We start from the raw sequence: 24560 nt of genomic DNA on the forward strand, positions 1-24560 counted from the left end.
TTTCGACTAGACTGTGTTTGTGTTTAAGCTGCTCTCTTGAAACGAGATTGGGACATTCAGCGTAAATCACTTCTGTGCTCCCTTTTCGGATTGAATGCTTGCCTAAAATGGGAATAAAACGCTGTGAAAATCAGCTGTTCTTCTGTGGACTTTATAAGGGCATAAAGTTGATTGTAAATACACCAGTGTTTTCTCAGCCTATTTTTTTTTTCAAATGCCCTTAGTAAAAAGTCCGTCTATCGTTATTTATATATTTGGCTTTTCACCGCTAAGAAAGGAAAACCTTGGAATTTTGACTCTCAGTGATAACGTGAAAAATACTCTTTCTTCATGTTTTTCAGAATCAAAAAAGTCCTGAAGAGCTGTATAGGTGTATCTATGTGTTTGCGTGTACGCTTGTGCAACCTGGTGCCCCTAGGCCCCTAGGTGCCCCTGCTTGGTCGTGGTTGGACTAGGTGGTCTCCAGAGGTCCCTTCCAACCTCAACCGTTCTGTGATGCTGTTTTGTCATTTTAACCCACCAGGTGAACAGGAAGCAGCACATCAGCATATTGACAACCTGAGTCGCATGTCCCTTGTGTGTTACTACCTAATTCTTGATGATTTTGCGTTGTTTCTGGATGTCCTCCTTTGGACGACACTATGAGAAGAAGCGGATAATAGGGTGCAGACAACTGGTGCTCATTCTCCAAAAAGGTAGTTTCTCCACCTGGAACAGCCTGGAGCAGAGTAAGAGTCCATCGGCTCAGAAATTAAATTGATTTCATTGTGTTTATGCAAATAAATGTTTTCAGCAGCTGTTATCCAAAATCTACTGAGCTCGTTTCCCCTGTCGCTCACACCGACGTAACTCAGGATTAATTCGACTGCAACCGCTGTCCATATAATGCTAACTGCGTGGGGAGAAGAGAATCCCCAACTTGTTAGCAGGTGGTGATTTTTAAAGAGCGACAAACTGAGCGGAGCGGCATCGCGAACTTTCGGCAAGGCGAAGCGGCACCGCGGGGCTTTGGGCTGCCGCGCGGGACTCGCCGTCTCGGGGACGAAACGCCGGCGTGCGCCGGGCCGGCCGCTCGCCTGCCCTTAGCTGGCGGCAGGTTGTCATCTGGCAGCTGCCAAGGGGTTTGGAAGGCTAAAAAATTATTTTGCAATGAAAAGGAAAGGAGGATTTTTTTTTTAAAAAAAAAAAAAAAGAGCATGAGTTCCCTGACAGCAGGAAAAAAAAATAATAAGTGTGTGTATTACACCTGGAGCAAGAAATATTTACTTTGGCTTCCTCTTATTCTGGCTTTATTTTAATGCAGTTTCTTCCCATATCAGTTTGTAAAGCTATGTTTACACCTTCACTGACCCCAGATAAATAAGCAAATCCTCATGTTTAGTTAGATGAATAAATCTCAGTTTGTAGCAGTGCAAATATACGCTGACAGTTCTTCAGTGAACTGACAGTAAATTAACCGTTGCGAGCATGCCGGCTGGAAGAAAAGAAAAGATGTAGGAACAATCTTTTTTTCTTTAATATATTATTAATTATTTCTAGTAGCAATGTGATACATTAGATTTTTATATAGACTGTGCAATGCTTTCTTTGATCAACAAATTCTGTCTTTTCCACACTAAAGAAAGAAAGATTTCCATCGTCGGTTGTGGGATCCTCTTTTATTTTCCTCTTTCTGTGGGTGAACTGGCACTAGAGAGATGCTTCGAAATACCCTGCCATAAACATTGCATATCTAGAGCAGTGAAAGAGCGACGCTCGCTGCTGCTGGTGTATCATCTGGGTACTGGCTGTGCAATTCATTTCTACCTTAGTTTGCCAAAGCTAGAATTTATTGACCAAAGAGTGTTTTACCTGAACTACCCGTCCAGGTGGGTTCAGACCCAGGGCTGGTGTAAGTCAGTGAAGCTGGAAATCTTTAACATTTTCTCATCGGGTGGATTGACCGAGGAGGCTTGTTCATTTTTTGTTAGTTTTGGTGAGTTTTATAATGGAGAAATAGGTCGGGAATAGAAATGCCGCCCGTAATCTGCAGTTCTTTACGATGCAAGTGCTTAAATGTTTTTGTGTGCTCAGACCTCCTCTCTCTCCCTTTTGCGCTCGCATCCGATTTAGAGGATATCCATCCGAAATCTCTTCACGTGTTTAAATGCATTAAACGGATCAGAGGAACTAGCGTGTCACATTGCTGAAGATACCCCGTCAGAAAAAGAAAATTCCGTCAAATATATATTTTAATATTTTTTCCTTTGGTCTTATATGTGCATGAAGATATTGTAAAAGCCTAAAAATATGTGGAAATTTCATTTCCAGGAGAAAAATGATTAGACTCGGACAATAATCCTCTGTAGCGGTGTTTCAAGCACGGAGGTGCGCATGCAAAAAAAGTGTGAAGGGATGTCGAAACTCGCTTTGGATGAAAATGTCATTTGCATTGACGTAGGAGACATTTTAGTAGATAGGCTTTTTGTTTGGGTGCTTTCAAGTACTGAAGTTCTCTGAATTTAAGGCAAATAGCTTTCACCGCCGTGCGGTAGGTGAAGGGGTTTAGCTTGTTCTAGTCGGCCACAAAACTCTGATAGCCCACGTTTAGATTTTAGCTAACCGTCAGGCTGCAAAGGAGAAATAAGCGGAGGAAGAGAGAAACGTTGCGTTTTCATTGCTGCGGCCCCCGTTAACACGCAGCGTCGCCGCGGGGCGCGCGGGCTTTCGCCGTCCCTGCGTGCCGCGGTGCTGCGAGGGAGCCGGCGGGTAAACTCCTTCCTCGGCGAGGCGCTTAGAACCTACGAAGGTCGGTCCGGTCAAGCCACGTGCCTATTTTCATTACAATTTTAGGAATTTAATTATCGGGGAGATGGGCGCTGTTTTGTTAATTTGAATTAAATTAATCAAAAGCTTTAAAAAATGATTAAGGTGGACTGATAGAGAGACACTCTGCAGCTTTATCGCGGACCCCCAGGCCACAGACCTTGAACTAGCGGTTTGTAAAGGAGCCCGACAGCATACTGATACTGCTATTAAATCTAATAGCATAGACATTGGTCTTATTATACTGATCTCTGCATGCTAAGAGGACCATAAATCACAGTACAGTGAATTAAAGATCTCTGGTTAGAGCGCTGCGCAGCGTTTTTAATTCAGGTTTGATTTCTTAGATATGTGTTTGCTCCCGTTTTAGTGACTTTTAGTGTTAAACATAAAGAACTCGATATGAAAACTCATTATTAAAAACTATTTGTGTGTGAGCTGCGTTCGTATTACATTTATGTTTCTGGAGGAGTCAACAACCTCCCCCCAAAACAGCACTCTGTAATAGATGAGTAACAATCTTGGTTTTGTTCAAATGGTTTTAGGTATTTATGAGCCAATGATGATCCCTTAAAAAGGCAATCAGCCCTCATGCATAGAGCTGCAAATGTGTGAGGAACGGGATAAAATGTAGGACTGAATAGGAAATACTCTCTGTAATAGTTTTTAATCAAATAAACCATATGGCTCAGTTTACAACCAAGATTAATATTTACAGATTTCTATTAGTACTATAATGAAAATAAAATTACAGGAAACAAAAAAGTAGTAATGCAGTCTTTAATTTAGATATAATATGATTTAAGGATATAAAATCCAGCATATTTAATAATTAACACTGCTTTAATGTTAAAAATGTGAGATAGTTTCACTGCAATATGTAATGTTCTCTGCCACCTACAAACGATAACCCATTCTTTAATTTTTTATACACTAATAAGAAATCAAATCAAGCATTCTCATTTTCCTTTTTACTCTTTACTTACCTAGGAGAACAAATCAAGACATAAAGTTTCTTAGTACCATCACTTTTCCCCACTTTTTTTTTTTTTTTTTTTTTTTTTGATAGATATAAAAAAGACAGTGTGTTTTATGGATGAGTGCTGGGTGGTTTAGGCAAAAACCATGCTAGGGATTATGTTTAGAGCTGCAAAGGCTGGATGAGTGTGTGTCAGTGCTCATGCCTGTGCTTTGGTCCTCATTAGCTTACTGCTATAAATGGAGCAGCTACGTCAGTCATCTTCATGTCTCTGACCATGTCAAAAACACAACTGTAAAGTGCTAGGACAAAAAAAGGAGGAATAGTTGACCTATTACTTGTTTTTCTAAATATTATAGATGGGAAAATACCCTGTATTACTACCGCCTGTGGCTTTTCCATGAAATACTCAGGGTCTTACTTTGTTTATTGATGTTAGGTGCTCCTATAATAGAAAACATTGCAGCACATTTGATTCTTCCAAGAAAAATAATACTGTATTAGCAGGAGAAAAGAGCTGTTTTTGCAGCCGGGTAAATGAAACCGCCCTTCTAGCGCTCTCTCTGCCAGGGTTCGAGCATATTGACAAGAGGAGTGGAGGAGGGAGGAGGGACCACCCAATAGTGCTGCCTGGTCTACGTGTGCTGGTTCTGGGCAGGTGACGTTAGCTTGCATCACTGTTGGACTACAATTGCAAAACCATTTTATACAATAACACTCCACAAAAATCAAATGCATGTAAAATCCATCTTTCTCTGAATGTGACTTTGTAAGCCTATAAAAATATGACTCTTGATAAAAATCTTGAAAATTTTTGTTCTACACACCCCCTACTACGATAATCTCAGGTTTCCTTCACACTCATGATCTTCCCTCTCGTGAAAAACCTCACGTTTTTCCTCTAGACCTTATGTTGGTATATCCTCCGTTCTACCTTTGCAATATCTCCAGTTTCCAAATACGCCTATGTTCTTTCATCCTCATTTTCAAAGACTCCTTCCATGTCTCTTATCTATCTTTGTGTTCTTTGTTTTCTCTGATGACTAGACGAATACGGCATGTGCTGAGGCTGACTGAGAGCTGATTTGTGCTGGCTGGTGAGCTGGCTGCTGCTTCCAGGCTGTCAACCAGGCCAAATAAAATGAAAAGCTGAATTCTGCCTGTCTTTCCCCAAGTGGGTCACTCTCATCGTGACTCAGATGCCAGTTTCCGTGAAAGTTAGGGGCGGACTAACAAACTGTGTTATAGCCCTGCCTCAAGAGCAGGTTACTGGATGAAATGCAAGCAATGGAGATACCTATCCCCATAATGATAATAAATATTCACCTATACGTCAGTGCAGGATATCAGAGTGATTAATTCTGCATACCCAGTTTTCAAGCCCTTGAACAACTAGTTGCTTTTGTTGCAGTCTTCTATACTAATTAAAGATGTCTCCGCTTATGCTATCAATCATGGTCAGCTGGAATAGATGGTTACACAATTCTTTCTGTATGTGCTCAACTTAGGTCCTAAAATTAGTTTCCTGTAGCTCTCAAGGTTACATTTATTTACAATTCAGTTACCATTTGTGGTTTGTTGCACAGGGATCTCTGATCTCATGCTGTGTTCATACTTTCAATGCTTTTGCTACCATGCATCTTGTCTTGGACTTGTCCTTTTTTTTTGTTCCCTACTATAATTCCTCTGATTTTCTCCAAGAGCCTTCAAAATATGGCTTCTTGATAATATAACTGATGTTTAATTAGCACAGCCTAGCCATGCATGCATCCTTGTACAAGGGTCACTGAGCAATTTGCCAAAATAACGGCCTATTCTTAGTTAGATAGATTGCTTTGGTAACTACTTGTTATTAATATCTATTAGTTGCAGCAGTGCCATTGGTATGTTGTCAAAATTGCTTTATGGGACCGACTTGTAGGCATTGCAGTCTTGTAAATCTTGTTTCCATGGGACACCAATTGCCCCTCACTCGCCTGAGTGTTTCAGTGCATGCTGTTAATAATTCATTGCCAGTTTTAAGGGCAACGATCTTGATTTTAACTTGGCTAGAAAGAATTTATACACAAACACCCTATATAGCTTCTTCTTTTGTTGGAATGCTAAAGCAAGAAACTCTGGGGGTCTTTTTGCATACTTTGAAGCTTCAAAGTTACAGCTGGTTAAGGTTTCTGTTGTCTGACATTGCAGAGACGTTGTTGCAGATTTTGGTGTTCCTCTGTATTGTTTGTTCAATACCTTTTTGGTGCAAAAAGTATATAAAAAAGGGATTAAAAAACCCCTTTACTTACTGTCAAATTAAATAGAAAAAATAATCTGAGTGTGCTAACAGAGGTAAAAGAATATTGAGATGGGTCATCTGGCTCTAACGCTCACAGAAGGAATTCCCTTAGTTGGACATTTTACGTTTCCCTTCTGTGAAAGGAAGGAAATAAACTTATTTATACCTATAGCTCAAAAATCAGTATTGTATTAGTCAGTCCTGGTTATACCACCAAAACTCAGCAGGTGAGCATCCTTCAGTATATAGTGATGGTGTGAAGGTGTAGGCTTGATGGTAGCACTAGATACCTGGTTGGGAACAGGATATCTGCTTTGTGGCCATCTCAATAAATAGACAACAGAAAACAGATTACTTAGAGTTTATAGCCTATTCTTCTGTAGGAGAAAGATTCGCTGCATTTCATCAGTACAATGCTTTATTACTCAAGTAGACCAGTTAAAATAAAGCAGGAATCTGGTCTTCACTGTATTCTTAAGACTAAGTCCTGCTTTTATTTACATCTTGGGTAACTACAGCTGTTTGCTGGTTATTTCTTCAGTAGTGGATGCACACAGAGAAAGAGAGAGAGTTTCAGAAGTGACATCAGGATGGTAACCGAATTCTTGGAGGAGAGATCCCATGTTCATGCCCATGTCCTGGAGCTAAGTGCCCTACTGTGCTTCCTGACTCACGTGGGAGCAAGCCTCGGGAGAGAGAAGGAGAAACACTTTTCTTCTGTCCCCCTTCTCCCAACTCTCTCCTGGCCATCCGGGAGGCATTGCAGTATCCCACTACTTCTGACTATCGAATTAACTGCATTTCAACCGAATGCCTGAGAAGCACACTCGTAAAAGAGAACATCATTTGTAATACCTAAGGGAATTTTCTGTCAAAACAGGAAATATTTCTATTGATCTCAACTCTAGGAATTAATAGACATTTTCTTTTTTCTTTCTTTTTTTTTTTTTTTTTTTTTTTTTTTTTTTTTTTTAATTTTAGGCTTTTTAGAGATATAGTGGAACACAAATCCCACAGCAGATGTGTGCCTAAGCTTGCAGCTGTGGGATCAGGTCTTCAGGGGTGGTACCTGGAAGAGGTCTGGGGCAGGCCTGTTGGTGCTGGCTGAGGATGCGAGTTGATGGTTCTGGGCATTGGCAGACAGTATTGCTTGAATAATTTTATAAGCGAACCTTAAGGGCCTTTCAGAATTCTTTTTCCAGGTTCAAGGTGGAAAAAATGCTGCAAAACTATTACCTGTCTTTCCTATAAGTAATTTTGTTCTCCCTGTTCTACATACGGGATGCTTGGGCTGACCCTGCTGAGAAATAGCGCTGACCTGGAAAGTCAGTCTGAGTTCTCATGCGCGCGTTAGCTTCACACGCAAAGCACATCTGGTGATTATCCTTCTTGTTTCAGGAGGTCTTTGAACCACATTAGGGGTTTTCTTGTGCTGGCAATCTGATGTATTTATCACAGTTGGGGCTCATCAGTGTGATGTAGAAACCTGACCTGTTTTAAGAAGAAACAGTTGGATGGTCAAATTCCTTGCATAAAAAGAAAAAAAGAAGAGTCAGTATGTATTCCTGATGAAAATCTATTTTATTCATATCTAAAATCATTATTATTGTCTAATATTAAAAGTAAAGGATCAGACATAATGCAATACCCTTTTCCTGTGCTCGTTACTCACAGCTCTACAACTGAACATGAACAAATTTTTTCAGTTATCAAAACAGTAAAATAAAAGGATTCTCCAAGGTGCTTCATTTTTGATCTCTCTTCTGTTCTGTCCTATAGGCAGTGATCATGTCAGGTAGCAGAATGGTCCTAGAAAATAGAGCAGATTGAGATTGCCTTGATAATATTTCACTGAAGTTGTCTGAAGCTGGGATTTTTGCATTTTAAACTGAGCTTTCAGTACGAATTAGGCATCCAACACTCACAAGTTTCTCTGGAAAATCCCAGACCAAGACCAATGCGTTTACTGAGATCAGAGTTATTTCAAACTCTACCAAAAGCGGAAATCTCTTAAGGGTCTTTTAACTAAGTCTGACATGAAGGAAGTCTCAAGAGAGTATGCATGCGTGACAAGGCCCTAATCCCATAATAAGTACGAGCTGATGTGCAATTGACCTTTGCAGAAGTGAAAAGTTTTTTGCATAGGTTCAGTGGGCAGTATATAAAATAGGAAATAAAGCATTCATCTTTCTTGTGCTTTTTAACATTCTCTGCGAATTTTTAACTTCCTGGTGTTACCTACCTGCTTGGGTACATAGACTATTGTAAATATCCGGGCAGTTTATGTTAAGTATCTTCAGAGTTTGTTATTAAAAATATTCAGAGCAAGTGTCAAACTCTGTAAATTAAGTTATTAGTAATTTAAAAAAGATACTCCAAATTGAATTGCATGTTTAATGCCGTTTATACAATTAGATTCCTAGGTACACTTGAATACGTAACTTAAAAATACATCTCTCGTTTAGACAATAGGTGACTGGTTGATATAAGCGGGGCACAACCAGCAGCAGTATTCAGTATGAGGTTCCCCCATGCCAGATGGACTTAGATGCATGAGGAAGAGACCAAAATCGAATATTTTCATAGTAGTACCAATTGACACTGTGTTCTGCGAGGAGGAAGAAGAAACTGTTGCAGTATGTACCCTCAGTGACATTTTCATTTTTGGCACTTGACTTGTATATGTGCAAAAACATCTTATCTAGTGATATAATCGAATTTTGGTCACCACAACAGGGACGAGTGATAAGAGTAAGGATAAGGACGTTGCGGATCTTGGGTAACTTAGCTCCAGCTCCGCGCTCTCCTTTAATGAACCTCTTAGTCGTCGTTCCAAAGAAATCATGGGGCTGCCTCTCAGCAGGACCACCTCCAAAATTAATATATATCAGAATATTGAAGGTTTGGAGACAGTTATGCCATGTGCGTAAACTGTTAAGCAGATGGACAAATAACTGATAGTAGTTTTGATTTTACGGTTGTGTGATGTAGACAGATAATCTTGATTGTCTTGGGTTTGTTTAAATCTATATTTCCCTAAAAAAGAATAACTTCTGAATTTTCTTCTTTCTAATGTTTACACCAGTTACTATATTGCATAAGTAAATGACATAAATAGGAATGACATGTATAAAAATTAAAAAATAGAATGTACAAAGAATGTACAAAATCAAGGTGTAAATAAATTACATTCTCTACCTTAGGATGGCTTAATGGTGAAAGAAGCTAAATAGAACTTTTTTTTGTCTTCCGGTCTGTTCCTTTTAACCAGTCTAGGGTGGAAAAAGGAAAAAAAAATGAGAATTAAACAGTAGACAGCACAAATCAGCTGCAATATTTTGCAGCCTTTGTGTTAATATTGCTCCTTTACTATAGCATATATAGACTCCATTTATTTATATTTTCATGCCAAGCTATTAGTTTCTTTCTTTGGATTTTATTTGAACTCGTCTGGAATGTTGTATCCAATTCTGGGCTTCCCAGTACAGCAGAGACATGGATTTGCTGGAGTCAGTCCAGCGTAAGATGATTAAGGAATTGGAGCATCGCTCATGTGAGGAAAGACTGAGAGAGCTTGGAGAAATGAAGGCTTGGAGGGGATCTCATCAATGTATATACATATCTGATGGGGAGGTGTAAAGAAGACAGAGCCAGGGTCTTTCAGTGATGCCCAGTGACAAGATGAGAGGCAATGGACACAAACTGAAACACAGGCAGTTCTGTCTGACCGTAAGGGAAAATGTCTTTACTGTAAGGGTGAAGGAGCACTGGACAAGGTTGCCCAGAGAGGTTATGGAGTCTCCATCCTTGGAGATATTTAAAATCCATCTGGACAGGGTCCTGGGCAACGTGCCCTAGGTAAGCCTGCTTGAGCATGGTTGGACTAGGTGATCTCCTGAGGTCCCTACCAACCTCAACCATCCTGCAGTTCTGTGACTGTTTCACTTGCATTAAATGCACAGTGGCCCTGTTAAATCTTTGAATTGAAGATTAAAGCAGAGGACAATATATTTTGGTAGTCATAATTGCTTTTAATAATAATGAAGAACTCAAGTCAAAAATGGAAATACTGTGGTTTAAAAACACCACTACAGATAACTATGCCTAATTTTCATCAGTGCAAAAATAATCAAAATTGGTATAAAAGATCCATGTAACTGGATCCATAGATCCATACACTGACATCTATGCTGTATATCATCACTGTGATTTTTATCCATGCTGGGTACAGAAAAGCTAATGTAAGCATCATCTACCCATGCAATAATTACCCTTCCAACCACTATGTAGATATACCTTTAGAATAAATAAGAGTCAGGATCTCCTGTCCTTGGTGTGTCCTTTCAACAACAGTAATAAAAACACATTAGAATACACTGGAAACAAAATCCTTCCCCTGCCATCTGTTACATATCATTTAACGGAGGAAAGACGCTCGAGGCTGAAATACAATCAAATACATTTTATCGGGATTGATCCTGCATATATTTTGAATAATCGAAGCTAATGGAATTATTTACGTGGTTAAAGAGAGATACCCAGCAGGCTGGAGAGTGGCGGTCTTGGACTGGTAGTGCCAAAGACAGCAAGTTGACATCAGGGAGTTGCTAAGCACCTTTCCACTTCCCCAATTCTAGGATTGGTTCAGTGGCTTTGGTGATTGTGGAAAAACATGGCATTGCTGCAACTGGAGCGTTTATTTTCCTGCTCGTTGCTTTTCCATACTTGCACGGGACAGGTTTAAGGTCTTTTGCAGTTGTGCTGATGGTGTATAAGTAGCTCAGCAGACCTGAAATTTTGGACAGTAGTGCTTATCTACACAGCCGGATTCACTGTTATTGAGTCCCCCGTGCATTTCAAGGATGATTCCTTGGTTTTGGTATTTAAAATATATTCATTCATATAAATGCTCTTCAGACAGTTCACATTGATCTTAATACAATGTTAGGTTCTGTTTAGGCAAACAGCAAATTCAGTATGTTCAAGGAACTTAGTAAACAAGCGAACAAAAGAAAAATGAGTTACCTAGTTACGTCCACCTCCAGCAGCACGTGAAACCTCTTCTTCAGTGCTTCAGTGAAAACTGAAGTATTTGAATTATAAAGGTAAAGGCTGTCAAATCAAGGTTTTGGTAAAACAACAGGGACAACTTCTAAGGCCACAGGCTCTTCCTGAAAATATTCTAGCAAGTACATTCGTATGGTAAATGTTCGTCTTCAGGAGGGTGCAGTAAAGACAAGTTCCAGTGAAATCAGTAAAAGTTTTATCACCACGTTCAGAGCAGCCCCTAAGCCTCATCCCTTCCCTGGCAGATCTCAGATGGCAGGTTACTTGAAGAAAGCAATATAACATTTCACACTCGTAGGTCACAGTATAGAAGTGTATAAACTGGAAGGCCCAATTTGGAATATGCAAAGTAGCAATGTGCTAAATAAGCTATTTAAGATAAGCTGCTAAGGAGCTTTAATTGCCCACATAGCCTGTCCGTGTATGTTTTTGAAATTTTTTGAAATACCACCACTGCATACTGTGAAGTTTAAACATACAACACTTCCTATTTTACTTTCTAAGCTTTTTTTTTTTTTTTTTTTTTTTTTTTTTTTTTTTTACTTTTCCATTGCTAAATTTGTGAATTTGTGGAGTGACGTATTGGAAGAACTTCCAGCTCTGAAGGATCTGACTTCTTCACAATATGTATTGTGTTAAACATGCCCACACAAAACAAGTCGTAACGAACCTTTAAAAAAATAACTTTTAAAATAGTCCCTCTTTTATTTCAGTAGCACCATTTTCAGCAGTGCTCAGGCTCAGATATATAGATAAGGCATTGCTGTTTAATAAGTTTAGCATGTTGTAAGTTTAGTGAGACACTCCACTGAAGATCTGAAACATTCTCCTGAAATGCTTGTCTCTCTTCACCACTATCGAAAGAGGTGATGGCACCTAGCTAAAGAGTCTCAGTTAAGTTTCTAAGCTAAGTGGGATGGAACTGGATCTTTCTTTTCTTTTCTTTTCTTTTCTTTTTTCTTTTTCTTTTTCTCTTTTTTTTTTTTTTTTTTGATTTAGGAGGCACAAATAGATGAAACTATTAAAAGCATGTTGAATGACCTCATGTTGTAAGGACTAAGAGCATGCATATGGACCTTGCCTTGCAAGAAGGGTTAATTTATGGTAACTTGATTGACTGTATATTTGATAACAAAGGTAATACAAATAATTAAATCATGTGGTATTTGACGATTGAGTGCACTTAAAACTTGTACTGCTTCATGGATCCGTGTTTAAACACTGGCACTAAAACACAGGCAGTAGCAAATAATGTCCATTTCCCACCATGCTTCAAAAGCAAGTTTTAGGTAAAGTCATAGTTTTGATGTGTTAGTACTAAATTCCGTTTCATCCACACTGCATCTACCTTTATAGGATTTGTTTATCTCTGTGCTTATTTGACGTAATCAGAGCTTCCCATGGTACAAGCTGGCATAACTGAATTCTGACACTAGTGCTGCTGCCAATGATGCAGGACTGTATTTAAGGAATATTCAAAATATAGCACAGGAAAATATGTAGATTAGGATTATATATGAGATGCATCTTTTTTTGGGGGGGAAGGGGAAAATAGATTAGTGTAATACTCTTCTGAGGCCTGATTAATGTAGCCACACGTTACATTTTTACTCCTAGGGTATTGATAGTTTTATCCAAAACAATACATTGGCTTCTAAAGTATTTTACAAAACGTAAGAAAAAGTTTTATCAAGTTACCTCCCTTGCAAAACCAGGACATTTTGCAATGTCCAGCTATCATCTCATCAAACGCTGTTGAAAGAAAAATTAACAGGGACAGAGAAGAAATACATTTAATTCTCTCTGACTTTGTTCTGAGAAGATCTATTTCAAGAGACCTCAAAGCAACCGAGCTGCCTAACAGTTTGATTGCCATTTTGTGACACCCAGAGTCTTTCACTCTCGTATCTCGCCGCTCTCCGAGGGAAAGTAAGATGCATGGTGCATCTGGAGCCTTAGGAGAGGCTGTCATCTTGCTAATCACCAAATGAAAGGGGCCATCTAGAAGACTACTTATTTTAAATACAGGAAGCTGTCTTTTGGTGAACTTAATACCATTTGCTATTTTTTAAGGTCTATAATTTCCACTTATGTTACTACATTCTAATTATTATCCTGCTTAGCTTTTGTTTCTCGTAAAGATTAAAGTGCTCTGTTTGATGTGTGCAAAGAAGTGACTACAGAAAATAGTAAATTAATTGGAAGATGTCAGCTTTGGAGAATATTTTTGACATGAGTGCTGTAAGGCTGTTAACAAACAGACTAACTCATTTGTCTCGCCATGAAATGAAAATAAAAATCACAGCATTATGATAAAATCTCGACGCAGAAATGCCTGCAAGACTCTCTGAAGCCCAAGGACCTTATCTTCTCTGGGCTTTGGCACACTGATATATGCAAACCACGTTCTAAATAACTGCGAAGCGAAATAGGTTCTAGGAAGAACAGATGGATCAAGGCTAATGTGGCGATGTGCATTGGCGACGAGAACAGATTAATACCACAAGGGGAGACCAGAGGAAAATTGGAAAGATGGAGATATTTGAACTAATTCATGAATCATTTCCAGCTGATAGTTATGCCTTCAGGTACAGTGAATAATAGCAAGGAAGCGTATTTAAAATTTTATAAGTTTGTTTTAATGTAGATTAGAATTAAGAACCATACTTTTGGTTGGTTAAAAAAAAATAATCTTGTACTCCCCCTTCCCAAAATGTACCTTTGTGAATTAAATATCACTAATTAGTGTAATTACATGTACGGTGACATGAATTGCTGTTTTGAAACCCCAGGGCAGATTCATGGGCTTGGCACAAAGCTGTTGAGAATGGATTTTTTGCAAGAAGCACCGTATGCGCTAGGAGAACTGATTCCACCACCTGCATCCATGCTACAGAGATGCAGCTTTGCAGTGTTTGGGTTCGTGGTTTAATTGCTCACTGTCATTCAGGTGTCCCTCAAAGTCTCCATTGCCTTTATCTTCTCCAAACCAGACTTCCCAAAACTGTGGTGGAGCAAGCACACTTAGATGCCTACATCTCTGAGTGAGGTATTTAGGCATCCTTTACAAAATAAAGCATTTCACTGAGACATTTCACATGACCAAGTCATGGTACGCTTACTAATGCACACGTTACTCGAGGGCAAGCAGCCCTATAGAAATAAAAAGATCTGGCTTAGAATTACGATAATTTTGACATGTATAAAGCTATTAAGATCTGAAATAACCTATTATTTGGATACTTGGGAAGGGATACTTGAGAAATCTGTAGCTTCTCAGTATTAGTGAAGATATCAGGATTTTGTTTATGGGTGCCAAAGCACCAAATTCATGTGTTAAGATCTCAGAGGTTCTTCATTTGGCAAAACTCAGAGTATGTGGATTAGCTTGATTACAGTTATTCATAACAGACATGGTTACTAAAAGGGAAAAGAAAGTGAGAAAAAAGGAAATGTATAGATAATTGTTTGGATATTAAATCTCTTAAGAAGTTGCACGGAGACTATAATCTACAAGCTGTGGAGGAAGAGGTAAAACACTTGTCGGTGATGGAAAATTTTGAAAAATATCTAACAGTGAAGATTGTTAGTTCGGTTTGCTAGTAAAGAAATAATCTATGTGGGTTTCTGTTCATCAGCACAGAAGATGCCATATCATGCCTCTTGGGTACAATTCCTTCATTCTAGGCAAGGCTCAATAAAGAGAGGAAAAAGTACAAAATGGCCTACTTGCTGAAAACTTGATTCTTATTCTGCTGATTTCATTGCAGGTTGCAAATCTGGCCTGTTCAATCTCTAATAATGAGGAAGGTGTGAAGTTAGTCCGTATGGCAGCAACGCAGATTGATAGTCTGTGCCCACAGGTAAGTAAGATTCATGCTAAAAAGTACTTGAGAACTCTTATGGCATTAAAAAGCATAAGATAGCTGACACAGAAAAACACTCCATGTGAAGATTATAGCCTTGCCTTTGTCTTTACACTGTTGACTACTTTGCACAAACTGTGAAAAATACATTCAGATCTTGAGACCTGGGTAATGAACAGGGTGCGCAGCTGTGTTTTTAATACAGTCTTTAATCAATTTGTTCTTTCCTTTGAGAAGATTTTTGCCGTTCCTCATAACAAATGGTTCTGAATAATAGGTAATAAATGCTGCACTCACGTTGGCGGCCAGACCCCAGAGCAAAGTAGCACAGGACAACATGGATGTCTTCAAAGACCAGTGGGAGAAACAAGTGCGAGTTCTCACTGAAGCTGTTGATGACATCACTTCAGTGGACGATTTCCTCTCCGTCTCAGGTACTGGGATCAAGGAAGTCTGAAAAATAAATTAAAGGAATGGATTGGAGCAGGAGAAAACTGTAATTCCTAAAGCATCATTAGTGCATTAGTCCATTCTATTGGAATGCTGATCTACAACACTCAGTGGGAGAAACCAAGCCCTGCTAATTAGTCCCTAGTAGCAATGGTTAGCTTTTTGTCTTCCAGAAAATAACCTCCTACATGTGCTTCTATTTCTGGAGAGAAGTTTTGTTTCAGGTCAGGCACAAATTAGGATTTTGGCCACCTTTTTAAAATGTATTATTGTCTTGTGACAGGCTGAGCATGTTTGCAAAAATTGTCAACAGTCCTTATGCAACTGTGTGCAAAGGGAGGAAAGATGAACTTTCCTTACTTTCTGGTTTAGTCTTGGCTCAGATCAGCTGCATCTGAACAGTGGGGCAGATGTGTTGCTCAGTCCTGGCCCCCTTGATCGTCCGCTCCATGTAACCAGGCCCTGACCAGGCGTGGGTGAAGGGAAATAGGCAGATGCCACGTATGAGACCTGTCCAGGTGGGTTGTCAGGACATGACCAGACTGTTCATTTTCAGAGAGCTGGGAAGCACTTCTGGGTCCCAGAGTTATCAGTGCAGCTTGCAACGTAAGCACATGGGAAGGAGAAGTAAAGCAGTATAAGAAATAAGAAGTCTTTGCACCTCTCTAACCTAGATAGGAATGATTGCAATGAGAAGCAAGCTCTTCTACGCAAAACAGGCAAAGTGACTTAGTCCTAATTGGAGAAGACATGGAAGAGAGAAGGAAATTTGACTCTTTGGGTCACAATCTTTCCCGCATCTTCCTCTTAAAATAGTAAACTTGTAGCAGAATGTATTGTTAAACATAGTCATATGCCACAAATGCTGCAATTGCGAAGTGTGAGGTATCTCAGGATAAGTGTTTGCTGCAGAAAACTCACTTCCCAGTTAAAGTCTTAAAGAGGTGAAGTCGGCTGGTGGGAATAAAGATATAGAACATGCTCAGAGTAAGCTAACCTCACAGAGGAGCCAGCCTTCAGGGGACTGCTTGGCCTTAGTATTGTTGCACTCTGTTTTAAGTTGCATTCCTTGAAGTTTCCTTGACTTCTCAATAAAACATAGAGATTTTAGGGAAAAAGATTATTTATCGTTTAAACAAAATTCTTAATTTTCATTGTTGCCCTCTATTTTATTTGGTTGCATCCTGTTATTACTAGTAGCAACGACAGGGCTTGCTTTAGTCTACTCTACTGTTGAGCATCACTGCTAGAGTGTGCACTACAAGCCATGACAAGAACATGAAAATGAACATTTTGGTTTGACAGTGGAAGCTGGCAAACACTTTTCAACAGACCTAGCTCTACAATGAAGAGGCAACCTGCAGATCCAGCCCGCAAGCTGAAGAGATGGCAGATGTGCTCCAAAAGGCCATTTGATTAGGTGTTTGGGGACTTTGGTTCACTCCAAGCACTTATATCCATAAAATCAGAGGTTATTTGCACAGACAACATTTTTATTTTTTGTCATTTTCAAATCATATTTTTCCTGTAACGCATTTTTTGAGACAGTCTTGAGTTACAGTGTTAGGCTCTAGACTGAAACTTCCCAAGGTAGCTCAAAAGTTAGTATTTGGGGGTTTTTTTTTAGGATTCTTTCTGTTATTTCTCCATAGATGTCTATATCTATTAAAAATGAGGAAGCACCCAGTGTATCCAGAAAGCCTGGTGCTGCTAGCTGTAACTTCTGAAGCCTTGGCTTACACGGAGTAGTTTATTTTTGCTTGTTAAACCAGTGAAGCATTAAAAATGGGCTGGTGTCTGATTAAACGTAAATGACACCTCCTCCTCTTCATATTATGTGTCACAGTTGATCGTATGTTTTATTAATACGGTGGCTACCAAAAAGAGGCTGACCATAATCTTGATGAGTTACTTTATATTCCAAACACATTTCCTGTTCACATTTAGAACGACCTTCTTGCTGAGCAAAATTTGGCTGTGTAAAATTTGGCAAAGTAAAGAAAAGGATGATGATGAAGAAGAAGTATTTTAGAAAACCACTTTTTTAAAAAAAAATGTGGATGGACAATCATTTAAACAAAACTTTACCTTTCACATGACTCTGATTCGCAGCACAGGGGACTTTCAGATTTTGGTCAGAGTTGTTACAGCTTGAAATCCAACATCATGTCAAACATTTGTGGAATCATCAAATGATCCTACCTTGGAATTTTTAGTAATCCTTCTGAATTCTCTTTTTGTGGCTAAGGATAATTAACAAAAAGCAGTAGGTGAGCTGATTTTCCTTTTAATTTACTACTACTCCGAGGACTACATTTTATTTTTGATTTACTAGTATTTGTGGCAGAAAAGCTGCTGTTTAGGGTTGCTGAGTTTCTCAGAGTGCCTTTGGTCAAATATAAAATTCAGTCATGGCTTTATTATTGAAATGATTATTTTAACTGTTCTAGCTGAAGGGAAAGAGTGTTTGAGCTACTCAGAATCCCCTCCCTCCATCCTTTCGTATTTTCTGTATGTGATCATACTGCTTAAACAGCAGCACTGCAGCACATGCAGAATAGGTGGCCGGATTCTGAGTGACCAAAACTGATTCAACTCCCATGATTTCAATAAACGTACTTAATATCGCATCATCTGAGGAGACTCACTATTGTCCACTGTTATTTCAGAATATGCAAAAGCACATGTAATGAAAAATTCACATCGTAATCTGAGGCGCAGATGGCGTAGATGGAGCAAAGGAGATAACTGCTGAGGCACTGCGGTCTGCAAAGGCCACTTGTTGCTCTCTTTTCAAATTGGTTTTCTTTTCTAACTTTTTTAGGCACAAGTGAACCAAATATACTAAACTTTTATCGAAAGGATAAACTAATCTTCAAAGAACTCATCCTACTGTTTATTAGAGCATCTGCTAATGTTTTGGCCAGTTTTCTTCTCGCATTGTTTTTTATTGCACAGTTATTGTAATAGAATTCAGTATGGTGTTTGAAATTAATTTCGTTTTTCAACCAGATTAATTTGGTTTGAAATTAATTTCATTTTTTTTTAATGAATTACAGAAAGATCCTCCTAGCACAGGGAAGGGGATGTAGCCCAGTCCTCTCTAAGGATAAATATCATGCATGGGATTTTTACTGCTGAATGGTGCAGTGTCACCGACTGGTATTTGTTTTGCAATATTAAAGAATGGAGTAAGGACAGTTATCAATTTTTTAATGCATTCACAGTTGTCATTTACCAAACTCTGTAATCTTTGATCTGAGATAGAATGCAAAGAAATGAGCCTTATATGTGTTTCCCCCCCCCCCTGCTTTCTAGAAAATCATATTCTGGAAGATGTGAATAAGTGTGTGATTGCTCTCCAAGAGGGGGATGTTGATACGCTGGACCGAACTGCTGGTGCCATCCGGGGCCGAGCAGCCAGAGTTATTCACATCATTAATGCCGAGATGGAAAACTATGAAACAGGAGTTTACACGGAGAAGGTCCTGGAAGCTACCAAATTGCTCTCTGAAACTGGTAAGTGCATTTGAAATATTGTTCAATACAAGTCACTTACACCTTGCAGTTAGTTTTCTGAAATCAGTAACTTAGAGGTAAATCTATGCTTGAGAATGAGATATAAACAAACAAATTAATAACTTAATGGCCAATTAATGAATTAATTAATGAATAAAGTGCTTCTTTATTCTCTGCTTAATGCTACTGCAGAAATCATATTAACAAGAGCTATATAGGAAAATAAATTCAATAACCCACTGAAGACAGTTTACTTCATCAAAAGTTCAATGTATTTAAGTAAAAAATGCATATTTTTTTCTTCTAGTTCCTTCTGAGTTTGTTCATTATGATTTATGTCTGTCTCTAGAAAATCATTACACATGCTTTTTCAGAGAGTGGATGGGCAAATTGTAAACATCTGCTCTTTTAAGATATTCCCATGGGAAAAATAAACATTACTCTTTGGTCTGTGCAGGTGAATGTGCTTGCTGGTGACTAAAATTGTGTTTCTAAACAAAATAACACAAATCTTCATTGAAAATACATTTCAGTGACTGGAAATAAATTGCCTGACAGAAAAAAATGCAAAAAGCTGCTAGATTAAATGGACAAGTAGATTAGGTGAAACCACCAATGTTTTAATCAGTTTTTGCCTTCGCAGACCAAGGGTTGGATTCACCCGAATAAATGTAGGTGATTACATCTCAGCTGGTGTTTTCAGATCTCCTTTATACAACTGTTCAATGCAGTCAGTGCTGTCAAGGGCTCTGTCATCTTCAAGTAGGTGCCTACATTTGGTCAGACGGCTCATGCTTTCAATTTCATTGACTTTATGGGCTCGATCTCCACTTATTGCACAACGTCTGTGACGTTGACCTCCGAAGACTGCAGAGCTGATCCTACCTTACCTGACTTGCTCATCTAGCCTTTATAATAGATGAGATTGTTTTAGGAGTAAAAAGTGAAAACGAGCCCGTTTGCACACACACAACAAATGTAACGTTAGGTCAATGCTAGCAGATATCCCTATGAGGCAGAAAAGCAAAAACTGTCTTATATCTGGTAGCATCTGTGTTAGCTTTTGGTATAGAAATCAGCAAGATGAGCTAAAAATATATTACCAAGATTTTATATTGGTTATTGTGTGATTCTTGCCCAGCAAAATATGTGTTGGTTCTAATAGAGACCCCAAGCTCTCTTTGTAGGAACTCCTTCTTTTTCTGCTCGTTCATCATGAAATTATAGCTGAAATGTAGGTTCTTGCTATAGGACCCGAACGTTGTGCCTTGAGCACACCCAGTGGTTGTAAGGGGACTCAATACTTGTCGAAGTTAACTTTCACGGGTGCTCTGCTGCAAGTTTTGGGCCCTCAATAGCTTAGATGTAATGGAATAAAGGTTGTTGGTTTGGTGCCTTTTTCTTTTGTTTTTTCCTTTTTTTTTTCCTAAAAATGTGGTGATGCTGTTTGAGTGTGTCGCAGTTTTTAGTGAGAGAGAGAAGCAAAAATGGATCAGGAAATGGTTATCATTAGTCCCCCAGTTTTTTGTATAATCAATGAGAGAAGATCAGCCACTGATCTCTGATGCATCCTCTGCCATAGCTGCAGAAGTGCCTGAACTGCTAGTATGAATTTATGGAAAGAAAATAATCTGTTCTGTTTGATATCGTAAAATATTTTGTTGTGTGCTCCTGTTAAACACTCATTAAAAAAAAAAAAAAAAAAAAGAGAGAGAGAGATTTTGAAGGTTTGAAGGATTCTTCCTGTCAGTAAGATTTCCTTACTAAACAAAAAATAGATATTTTCAGACATTTTATTAAGCTAAAATTTCTGACCTAGTATTATATAAACTTTTTGCTATTAATTTTTGAAAAGACTAATGGATAGTGATAAAGCACAGTAAACTGAACCAACCGTACACACATTAAATCCATACGTTCCATATTTAATGCACTCCTTAATACAATTTGAATTATAAATAAGTCCTAGAAGCTCTGGACTAAGTGCATGTTGACAGCACCGACTTACTAATACTGGGATACAATGCTTAAAATTGTGTTCCTGTTCCTCAGTGTCAAAGTTGTTATATTTTGTTCTTTTAAAAACAGAAGTAAACTTATGAGTATAAAACCAAAAAGAAAAATAAAATAGCCAAAAGTGCTAAAATGCAAAAAAAAAAAAAGTTTTAGACGTTGAGAACAGTGGTTCTTTTAAAAATTGTGCGAGTGAGGTTCAGAAGACAGCGTGGGCCTGAATTCCCTGGAGTCAATGAAGCCGCAGTGATTTATGCCAGCCATGAACGTGGCTTGTAATATTGCAGCACGTTTCTCTCTGCAGCTTTTTAGGCCGTTTACGAAGGCATTGATTATTATTTCTCTGTGATTGATGAGTAAAAAAAGTGTGTTTTTTTCTAGGGCCACAGTGTGAGTAAAGAGGTGAGAATGGTGTTTAGACCAGTCTGCTCCAGTCTGTGCCTTGTCTGGGTATACCCCTGCCTTCACCTCCACAACTGCTGTCTATATATCTAGCCATATAGCTATGGACATATATATGGACATATATATGTGTATATATATTCATTTTATTATTCAGTGTGCCACAGACTAGCTGTGTGTTTAAGTCCCTAATCTCTTCCTGTGGAAAAAAGATGGTAGTAAGATCTCCCAGAGACACCCAGAGGCTTTTCCATTAATGTTTCCAAAGCATCTTGAGATCTTGAGCAGATTTTATGGCGCGGTAGAGGATGGTCGTGGTGATTTATTTAGAGACGGGTTTCACCCACAGCTGCAGGTGCTGAAGCCTCAGGATTTCAGTCCCTCACAAGGAGGAAGGTAATGAGGAACGTGTTATCTTTTCCTTCTTTGTTTCTCTTCATTGCTAATTTAACCTTTATTCATTTTTAAATGAAGTGCTTTTGAAAGCTGGGGAACATTTAGTTGAATAACAACAGAAGGGAAATAAGCACACCACATTTCTCCTATAAGTGTAATTTATTCTTTTGATGTCAGCTCAAGAGAGAGGAGCCACTCGTTACATGTAAACCTCTGTTTCCTGGGATTTGAGTGGGGCAAGTACTGAATTTCATCCACAGGTAGTACAGAAATAGAGATATGCTTTTATTTTGGAAAGAGAAACACTTTCCTAGTCATTTTTTTCATTTTTTTCTTTTTTTGAAAAGAAAGTTCATGTTTAATGAAAGCAGTTGTAAGTTTTGAAAAGTTGCCACTATTCAAATCTTACTTTAATAACAAGTTCAACCTTAAAGTTTTCTTTGTTTGTTGTTTTAGTGTAGAGCCTACACTCCTCTTGGAGTATATGGTTTCTTCCCCCCTACATTTCAGTGCTTTTTTTAGTTGCACTTGACTGACCCACTGCCTTTATAGCCAAATATGCCTCGGAGGCTAGCTTATTATCTCCAGTAGCAGTATTAGTTAGTGACGTATTGGTTAATGTCTTTTTAAAATTGAGTTATTTTATTTCCTCTTAAAAATCAGCTAAAAACTTGACTCCTGCTGACATCCTTATAAAACCGAGATGAAAATTATAAAACCACAAAGTCTATGAGGCTCAGTGGAAAGAAAGGCAAAATTCATAGAAATTTCGGTGGACGTTAATTATGTGCTGCAAGAGTAAAACAGAGCTTCAGAGTTTCAGTGTTGTTGTTGTTTTGTCCTGCAGAAGATTCGGTGGCGATACGCAGACTTATGTAGTCTTTGCATTAGAACGATTCGTTCTTAAAAAATGGAGCCCCGTTATTTCTGCTAGTCATAAATATGTCATTAATATCAACGGCCTATAGGGGTAGCTGTCTTTTGGTGGGTGGTGGTTGTCCATGTCTTTTTATAATGCAGTAACACCAGCAATTCTTTTTGATGTAGCACCTTGTTGTTATTGACCTTTTGTAGCAAACTATGAAATTAAGAATCACAGAATGGTCAGAAAGGGCCTCTGGAGATCATCTAGTCCAATCCGCCTGCTCAAGCAAGGTCACCTAGAGCATGTTAGACAGGGTTGCATCCAGGTGGGTTTTGAGTATCTCCAGAGAAGGAGACTCCACAACCTCTCTGGGCAACCTGGTCCAGTGCTCCGTCACCCTCACAGTAAAGAAATATTTCTTCATGTTCAGACAGAACTACTTACATTTCAGTTTGTGCTCATCCTATTGCTAGGCACCACTGAAAAGTTTACTTTCCACCCTCCCTTCAGATACTTACACACACTAAGATCTTCCCTCAGTCTTCTCTTCTCCAGGCTGAAGAGTCCTAGCTCTTGCAGCCATTCCTCATAGGGCAGGTGCTCCAGCCCTCGGATCATCTTCGTAGCCTTATGCTGGACTCTCTCCAGTAGCTCCATGTCTCTCTTGTACTGGGAAGTCCAGAACGGGACTCAGCAATCCAGATGTGTCCTCACCAGGGCTAAGTAGAGGGGGAGGGTGACCAGGAAAGGACCAGAAAAGATCCTTTCCCTGCACCTGGCAAGGAAATGGTATGTGTTTCCAAAGAAGGAAGAAGAATTGTCTGCAGAAAGCAATCAAGTAGCAGGGAACAAGATTGAATTTTATTTTTAAAGATTTCTGAGGTGAGGGCAGGGAAAAAAGGCTGAGACATTCTTAAAAGGTCAGAGAGTTGAATTTGAGTTGGGAAAACTGGAGTAGATTTTATAGGGCTATAGTGAAAGAGAGTGAAATGGGAAGGGAAGGTGAAAAAGCAGAACTGATGGAACTGGCCAGGAAGGGCACTGAAAACTTTCAGATTCTTTTTTGCCCCTTCAGTTTGCATTTTGTGATTTCTGGGAACCACCGTGGAACAGCCACTAGCTTAGGTCCTCTGAAGGACGTTTGAAATCATCTACTCTCTGATTATTAGAGTACTCCCTGATAAATTAGAGTTTTGGCCTGTATATGTCTTAGACATATCCTATTAACTTGTTAACCAACTGTTACCAAGTAGGTAAGAGTAGGTCACTCTCCTGTCTTGTGTTCTGGCTCCAATTTTGTCTTTGGCAGAACGGACTAAGGTTCAAAATCAGCACCAGCAGCAATTCAACAACATGTCTATGAGAGGTTTATGCACGTAAGTCAGGATGTTTATCACTAGGAAAAAACAGCTCAAAGATGTTACTAAAGCTAATATTAATATGGGGTAAAGGTGATTTTTTCTGTAGTAATATGAAAGAAGACAAAATGCAGAAGGAAATAAGATTGATTTAAGCAAAAAAGAAAAGGATATTACATTTGAGGGAGAGCTAAAAACCCAAAAATGGAGACTGTTTAAAAATGAATGGTGTTAAATTCATGTTTTATGTGGATTCCAGGTAGCTTTAATCCAACTTATGGATAGCATCATCCTTAGAACAGGAAGGGATTTATTCAGGAGTTTTGATGAGATTATGGCCTCTATTCTGCAAAGCTCTTCAGCATTTTTTTTAAGGTTTTGCTGAACTGAAACCCAAAGAAAAAGAAATCATCAACAAAAACATTTAATGCATTATTAAAAACAGATACTTTACAAAAGGATCTAACATTATATTCATATATCAAGGAAGTGCTTGGTCTGATCTAAAGAATTTTTAACCAGAGACCACTTTCAATACCCAGAGGAATACAATGAGAAA

The 24560-nt window shown here is 38.8% G+C and overlaps 1 protein-coding gene across 2 annotated transcripts in view; it reads left to right on the forward strand.

Moving 5' to 3' along the window:
• Nucleotides 1-24560, forward strand: part of CTNNA2 (catenin alpha 2) — a 431832-nt gene that overhangs the window by 356902 nt on the left and 50370 nt on the right. For both annotated transcript variants that reach the window (XM_062575101.1, XM_062575102.1), the window contains 3 exons: nt 14903-14995; nt 15276-15432; nt 18767-18967. In XM_062575101.1, coding sequence (XP_062431085.1) covers nt 14903-14995; nt 15276-15432; nt 18767-18967 — 451 coding nt within the window. The remainder of the gene's footprint in view (nt 1-14902; nt 14996-15275; nt 15433-18766; nt 18968-24560) is intronic.

Source organism: Rhea pennata, chromosome 4, assembly GCF_028389875.1.
Source record: "Rhea pennata isolate bPtePen1 chromosome 4, bPtePen1.pri, whole genome shotgun sequence".
Classification (NCBI taxonomy): domain Eukaryota; kingdom Metazoa; phylum Chordata; class Aves; order Rheiformes; family Rheidae; genus Rhea; species Rhea pennata.